The sequence below is a fragment of the Monopterus albus genome, unplaced genomic scaffold, assembly GCF_001952655.1.
Source record: "Monopterus albus unplaced genomic scaffold, M_albus_1.0 scaffold214.1, whole genome shotgun sequence".
NCBI lineage: Eukaryota > Metazoa > Chordata > Actinopteri > Synbranchiformes > Synbranchidae > Monopterus > Monopterus albus.
Window position 1 is genome coordinate 578089 of NW_018128094.1, and position 7798 is coordinate 585886.

Consider the following 7798-nt stretch of genomic DNA (forward strand, 5'->3'; position numbering starts at 1 on the left):
CCACCTAACAAATCCAGAATCACAAAACCTTAAATGTAAACAATTTAACCAAATATTTTCATCAACATATAGCAGTAGGCAAAGAGGCATCTCAATTTTAATGAATTATTAATTTAAATTAATTAATAATTTAAGCACATTTCAACTTGAACCAAACACCTGGGGCTGAGGCCACGCACATTCCCACCAACCTCTATAAATGTAACAAGCTGATTTTATTAGCAGCATCTTATCATGGTTGCGATTTTTTTTTTCCTCTCCTTCTCCCTTTCTTGCCCTTTATACACTGTATACAGTAGTTGGAAATACACACACTTCACAGCCTCATACACCAGTCTTGTAAAACACTCTACATCTTTTTGTAATGACATGTATCAGTTGTCTTGTCTCCCGAGTCTAGACTTGTTTTGTTAATGTGTTACTTTGTTTCAATAAAAAAATAAAATAAAATAAAATAAAAAAGTTCATCAACAAGCTATTCAATTAATTTATTTGTCCATCTCCCATTAAAGGTGTGGGCACGGATTAACTAGAGAGGGTTTTTTGTATTATAGAGATGAAAAGGATCTATTTCTCTGTTGTGTATTTACTAGGTTTCCCCAGTGTGGCACCACTTGCAACCTGTCATAGTCCCAACTGTTCCCCCACCCTCCCTTACTTATAAGTTAGGAATTTTATTAAAAGATGCATCACTAACTTTCCATCAAGTCCACTTCCCTCTAGTACTGACAATTCATTCCTCAATTGCCTGACAAAATTGCTAAATTGGTCAGGACACAATAAATTTATACAAGTGCATACATAAAATACATGTGCAAATACAGAAACAGCATGGAGTTCTCCTCAAATCTGTACCTGGGGTTCACCTTCAGGGATCTTAAGATGAATTTAGGATGAGTTGTTACAATGCCAGAGGCTGTTGAGTGAATTGGTGTTCTTACTTGAGGAAGAGCTGAGATTTGGCCTCCATCAGTTCTACCCCATCCCCCTCCTCTGGCTGCAGAGGAAGACCAGCTAACAGAGACACTACTGCCTCCATACTCGCCTGGTCCAGGTCCCTGTACGTCATATACACAAAGGAAAAAACTGTTAAGAGGGTGCTCTCTGCCTTCCTTACAATGCATTAGTTGAGTTAAGCACACGTCACAAAGGTGGACCTTGTCAGGCACTTGATGTCATCATCAGCAGCTTGGTTGGAGGTCCCCATCACCCAGTCTGTCAGGTACTCCACCATCTTGTTCCTATCAGCACCATATACAACAAGACCCTACATCAGGCTTCATGTGCGTCATCACTCTTCACACTTTGAATGTGTCTAGTAAACACACTGATATGTAAAAAGTAGCACGGGTAGTTGGTGTGGAGCCATAGAAGTGGCTCTGCCAAACATCCAGAGTGATGTGTCTATACCCAACTTTCACTGACCTGAACTTCATCTCCTGGCAGAAGGACAGGTCATCTCTTCTCTCCATCATCACCTCCACCAGCTGACACAGCTTGGTTTTGATCTGAATCGCATGGACCACGTTGCCCAGGATGCGCACATACCTGAGAGATAGTGCACAGGTCACTACATATCAGAAGACTGGGTTCTGTCTTTAAGTCACATAAAATGAAAATGAGCTTTTCACCATGTTCGCCGATTCCTCACAATGTCTGGCCACCACACATTCATTTCATTTAATATAGGCTGTAATGTTTTATTTAGGTGTCACTGGTGTGCAGGGTTTTAAACTCTGGATGTATCTGGTTTCCATATCTGTTGTATTTGTTATGATGTTGCACTGCTTTTAAGGCAAATTTACACTCTGGTGAGCAATAATCTTATTCTTCTATTTTGTTCTGTAGCTATTCTAAAATATTTTAATAAGTAGGCAAGGCAAAGTGCTTTACATAGGCCAAGAAAAACAGCATTAAAAACAATAAGCATAATAAAATCCAAGACAAAATGAAGATAACACATTGTTAAAATGAGATAATATACACAGAATGAAGACCCAAAAACAAACAAAGAACAAGTTCCTAAACATAATTATCTAGCATTCAAACTGTTTGTGTTCTATAAAAGAGTCTTTATAGTTTTTTTCCATGGTTTATTACAAGGTCCGTCTTTCCCAAGCAATAGTCAAAGGAGCTAATACACTCACTGGAACTGACAGAATGTCATGCAATCACATGGAATATAAATTGACAGAAGACAGTGGCTAATGGCTAGTTTTGCTAACAGCTGTGATGATGGACTCTGTTCTGAAGAGAGAAAACATTTGCCTTCAGTAAACAAATCATCTTTTACCTGTGATTTATCTTCTAAATAAAACTGTGCATTGCATGCTGGTTTGGTTGAAGCTGGTGTTGCCCATGTGATTATGATACCAGCAGAAGAGGAGCTACACAGGCAGAAGTTAAGTGATACCATTGTGGAAGTATAAATATCAGTGCCACTGACAGCCGCAAGCTGCTGGCTCCAACTCGCTCCCATTCAAGAAGAGCCAGCTTCTCTCTAGAGGTCAATAATTGCTCTACGCCCTCCAAGACGTGTATGTCAGCCAGACTTTAAGGCTTATAGAAGGCTTTCATGTATCTTGTGTGTGCATGGATTGAGAGGTGAGACTGACAGTTGACTAACCTGTAGCTCTCTCCAGCTCCTTCAAAGACTCTTTAACTTATTTAGAGTATTTTTCCAGTGAGGTCTTAAGAACTTCAAAATTTTACTTGCGATTTTGGTCATTTTGACTACTGAATATCAGTGCACTGAATAAGAGACTGATGAACAGTGGACACAGCAGTCTCCAGGCTCATATATGAACAGGCAGTGATGTTCAGTGCAAACTCCATTCTGGGAGTTAGTGGGTCAAAGGAACTGACCTGACCAGGTTGAGCATCATCGTCTCAATGCTGGCCTGTCCCAGGTGTTCAGAGCTGCCCTCAGTGTGGTTATCAAGTAGATTCTTCATGATGGCTATCGTTTGCTCCACAAACTGGGTGTTCGTGTCGTTAATAGGAACCTGGAAAGAGGAGAACCACTAAGTACATTTCAGACAGAAAAGTAACAGAAGTACTACAGACAGCTTAAAACCACGCACCTCAAAAATAATATTCTAATAAATACAGGAGGCTAATTTTTTAATTCTAGACACAAGATCTGAGATTCATCAAAGATGTGCTGTTACATACCAGAAGAACTGATTAAACAGATTTAAAAAAAAAAAAAAAAAAAAGAAACCCTAGAAAAGGCAAAGGGCAAATATGATCTAAGAAGCCTTGAGATTCTTATCGGTTTTAGAAAACCTCATTTACAAATTACTACTTTTTAAATTAATCAATCAATCCAGACAGATTTGGGGTGGGTTAATATTTGCCCTCCAACAAAGTGTGTTAAAATCACTACACATGTACTACTAAACAGTTAAGCTGATTTTCTACCAGTGTAGTACAGGCCTGCCTGTGTGGCTGAAAAATTGTTACCTGAATACAAACAGCCCCACAGCTGCACTCACCGGTCCTTGTGTCTCAAAGAACTTCCCGATGCTGTTCCTCAGCTTGTTGAAGAGCATGGGGTAGAGGGCAGGGCTGAGCTCCAGCCCCAGCAGGTCTTTAACATTGGTGCGAACGTGAAGGCCGACCCTGTCATGGCCACACACCAGCAGGGCCAGCAGCCGGTCCAGGAAGCGGCTGACAGGTGTCTCACTGGAGGCCGATGAGGTGCAGGACGAGACCGTGGCTACCGGGTTAGATACTTCAAAGGGGCCCATGGAGATCATGGAGTGCTTGCGCTCGCTCATGGGGCCCATAGGTGGGCTGTAGGTAGCTGGGCCGGGGGTACCGCGCTGCTGGAGACAAACGCCGCCCAAAGCACACAGGAAGCCGGTCATGTTGATCCACTCCTGCTGTGGAGGGACAAGGAGACACTGGCAGAAGCACAACACCATAGAGGCGACGTGTGTAACACAGCTTCTCTCTGTCCACAGCCAACCTAGTAAGATTTGTTTTCATGATTTTGGTTATTCCCCCCCCAAAAAAATCAAGCCAAGAGACAATTCAGACATCAAGTGCCCTCCCATGCAGAGAGTCAGCCATATTCCTGTGTGACTACAGAGCAATGTTCCTACCAAACAATCACTGATCCTTTTTTAAACCGGGGAAACACCCTTTCCTCCCTTTTGTTTTAAGTGAGTAACTTCCTGGGCTGTCCCACCCGCCATTTTTGGGTTCCAGAGCTTTGGTAGTAATAGCTGGTGAAGATTCAAATATTCCTGGTGTTGGCCAGCTCTGTTCTCATGGTGCTGCAACAACCTGCTTGCTTCATCAATTGTTGCAATGATGGCTTACTGTCATTCAGACATAGGGAACCTTTATCATTACAACCTTTATTCAGACAACGAACAAGATGAGTGCACATGGACAGTCTACAAAGTGCAACACAGAAAAGAGTTAGTACAAAAGTACTCATTCTTAGGGTAGTGATCACATCTCACTGGTGTCCCACAGGTTATACCACAACATTTAGTTTGTGTGTAAGAGGGAAGCTATTGAATAATAATATCTCTTTTCAGCATTGCACTTTGTAGATGGTCTCTGGCTGCACATAGCTTACAATATTTCATCTAAACCGCTCATTTTGATGAAAATTAGGCTGTAGCTCATTGTTAACCTTACCACAGTAAGAAAGAGATGTCAGTTGTGTTTTAACAACATTCTGCCTAAGATTTACTGATCCAAGAACTCAATCTGTGAATATTTTGTCCTACTATTGATCTTATGCCATCTTAAAAAGCCCTGGTATTTTTCAGCCAAGAAGGTAACCATTTAGATTTAGAATATATGGTCAGGCTATCAGAGTAATGCTTATGTGGGAATTTGCAGGTACCAGCGGACCAGGTTGTCTCCATTCTGTTCTTTCCTCTTCATCATCTGACTCAGGCTCTATCAGTATTGATGTATCAAATATTCAAATATCAAACTTGAAAACTGATTATCGATCCAAAGAATGAACATCAGAATAGTGAGATCTTTGGGTCCAGCCCTACTGATTTCCCTGGAATCATTTACAAGAACAAATTTATAGCAGTATGAATATCTCTGTGCAACTAAAGTGTCTCAAAGGGTCTCTACAACAGCCTACTTACAAAGTTTGTCAATTTTCTGTTATATTTTAGCTCACTGTTTCCCTCACATTCACCAAACATGAAAGAGTCAACTGTCTGATAACTTTGAGTTGTAAAATACTGTGAGTTTTACATGCCACTGTGCTATGGTTGGGCATCTAATAAGCTTTAAACACATGAATCCATTCCTTCAACTGGACTTCCTGGATCATATTTCACTGTCTCACCAGTACATGAAACTACATACTCCGAACAACACAGCTCCCTGTTTGTTCATGCAGGCAAAATATCTGGCAGAACAGGGCCAAGGAACCCAGCCAACAAGCCAGCAGTGGGCCGAACATATCATTGGTTAAGACATTTATATGTACAGTAGTTTCAGGAAGATTTGAGACCCCTTCACATTTTGCACTGTGTGGTAGATTTCATTATAAATGGATAATACTGCCATTTCTGCCCATCAATAAGCCATAATGACAGTGAAAGTGGAGACTTCTTTTTATATATTTTTGTAAAGGCATTATATAAAAAAAAAAAATAAATAAAAATTACAAAAGTATTAAGACCCTTAATTCAGTACCTTGTAGAAGCCCCGTTGGCAGCAGTTACAGCTTTGTTTTCTTGGGTAAGCCTCTACAAGCTTTGCACATCTGGACTTGGGCAGTTTATCCCGTTCTTCCTGGCAGATCCTCTCAGCCTCCGTCAGATTGGGGGGGAAGTGTCTGTGAACTGTCATCTTCAAGTCTCTGCACAGATGTTCTGTCGGGTTTAAGACTGGGCTTTGGCTGGGGCCCTCAGGGACAGTCAGAGACTCGTCCTGAAGCCACTACAATGTCGCCCTGGCTGTGTGCTTCAGGTCATTATTGTGCTGCAAGATGAACCGCCACCCCAGTCTCGAGTAATGCTGAATTAAGGGTCGGTGAGCTTTTATAAATGAGAAATTTTCTTGATTTTTAATAAATCTGGAGAAGTGATTTCAGGTTGGAATTATGGGTTATTGAGTGTAGACTGAAGGCAGTTAGATCTATTTACAATTATTTCTATAACACAGCAAAGTGCACAAAAAGTGAAAGGACCTGAATACTTTCTAAAGCCACTGTATTTAAATTCACTGATGAGGATTTAAAAAGCAAACTAATCCTTTCCCAGCAGACCAGTCAGTGTAACTTCTGTAAAAACACAGCAAAGATCCTATCTTCCTCTTTCACCTAAATCTGAGGAGTTCTGTTTGATCACATTTGATGGACAAAGAACTTGAATCCAATCTATCCCTTCTGTAACATGCCAACCTGCCCATCATCAGCCTTGTTTTTGGGGAAGTTCAGAATCTGTTTGGTGGTTTGGTCCCATTTAGCGTATGTGTCCTCCCAAGCCTGAAGGTGGAAGCAAAACACATAAAACTGTTCATTAGCAATAGAGCACAAACAGAGGTAACAGAAAACTGAGTAACAAGCAATACTGATCTCACATCATACATAAGGAAGTGTACAGGTTTCAATACTGTTGCATGGTTAATTAAAACTGTTACTTTTTTTTCGGAAAAGCAAAAAAAATAAATAAATAAAAAAAATCACATGAATTTCAACTGACAATAATGAAGAGGAGTTACCTAAAGAAAACAGTGAGACCCACAGGAATTTGAACCCAGTGTTACCTCAATGTTTCCTGGTGTGGGGTTCTCTATCCTCCTTAACAAGGCCATCACCCTCTTCTGCAGGGTGGAGCGGCCTGTGGAAACAAGAAACACACTGTTAAAGAAAACCAACAGTTCAAGCTCATAAGCTACCAGTGTCTGTATAATTTCTACAAAATTCCAGAGGGAAGAATTACATTCTGCTTAGTGGTACCACTGGGAACCGTTCAGACACAGATTTAACAATGCGCCATACTTTTCATTTCCATAACACTTTTGTATGTTGTTTTTTGGTATCTGCATGTTCGAAGCTCAGAAATTCTTATCTCAATTGCCTGGGCCTCTAGAAAAACCCTTGACAGGGGAATGCTTAAACACAGAAGCACTGCAAAAGGTTGGCGTATCCATTTTACGCAAAACAGTTCATGTAGCTCATCTCCTTTGTTAGATCACACCATGCTGCAATAAGAGGACGAACTGAGCTCACAAAGGACAAGTATGTTATGTCTGCTAGCAACTACTTCGCTAAATGTCTCATTCACAGTCATGTCCAAAAGTAGACTCCCCTGCATTTCTGTCAGATAACTCACCACTTCTCCCAGAAAACTGTTGCAAACAAATTCTTTGGTATTCTCATGTTTATTTCTTTTGTTTGCATTCCAACAACACAAAAAAGCCAAATCTCATCCATTTCACACAGAACTCCAAACATGGACTGTACAAAATCATTATCACCTTTTCAAAACCATCAGAAATAGTTGTATTTCAAGCAGGTGATGCTCCTTTAGTTTGTAATGAAACTCACCTGTAGCAACCAACAGGTGCTGGTGATATAGAAATCACACTGGGAACCAGTTAAAATAGAGAAAAGTTGACTCAACCTTTGTGTCATGTGGACCACACTGAGCATAGAGAAAAGAAAGAACAGCAAAGAATTGTCTGAGGATTTGAGAAGCACAACAGTAGAAAAGCCTGGACAGTCTCAAGGCTCCAAGTATATCTCTAGAGATCTAGCTGTTCCTGTGACGTTTACAGCCCATGGCGCTGTAGCTAATCTCCC

The 7798-nt window shown here is 40.8% G+C and overlaps 1 protein-coding gene across 4 annotated transcripts in view; it reads right to left on the reverse strand.

The window, feature by feature from the left end:
* LOC109971049 (neurofibromin) overlaps positions 1–7798 on the reverse strand; it is an 87886-nt gene that overhangs the window by 56495 nt on the left and 23593 nt on the right. For 3 of the 4 annotated variants that reach the window (XM_020619067.1, XM_020619069.1, XM_020619070.1), the window contains exons 18-24: positions 6760–6833; positions 6395–6478; positions 3498–3887; positions 2866–3005; positions 1426–1548; positions 1158–1241; positions 942–1058 (exon numbers count right to left, since the gene is read on the reverse strand). In XM_020619067.1, coding sequence (XP_020474723.1) covers positions 942–1058; positions 1158–1241; positions 1426–1548; positions 2866–3005; positions 3498–3887; positions 6395–6478; positions 6760–6833 — 1012 coding nt within the window. The remainder of the gene's footprint in view (positions 1–941; positions 1059–1157; positions 1242–1425; positions 1549–2865; positions 3006–3497; positions 3888–6394; positions 6479–6759; positions 6834–7798) is intronic. The other variant, XM_020619068.1, reaches the window with a different exon arrangement.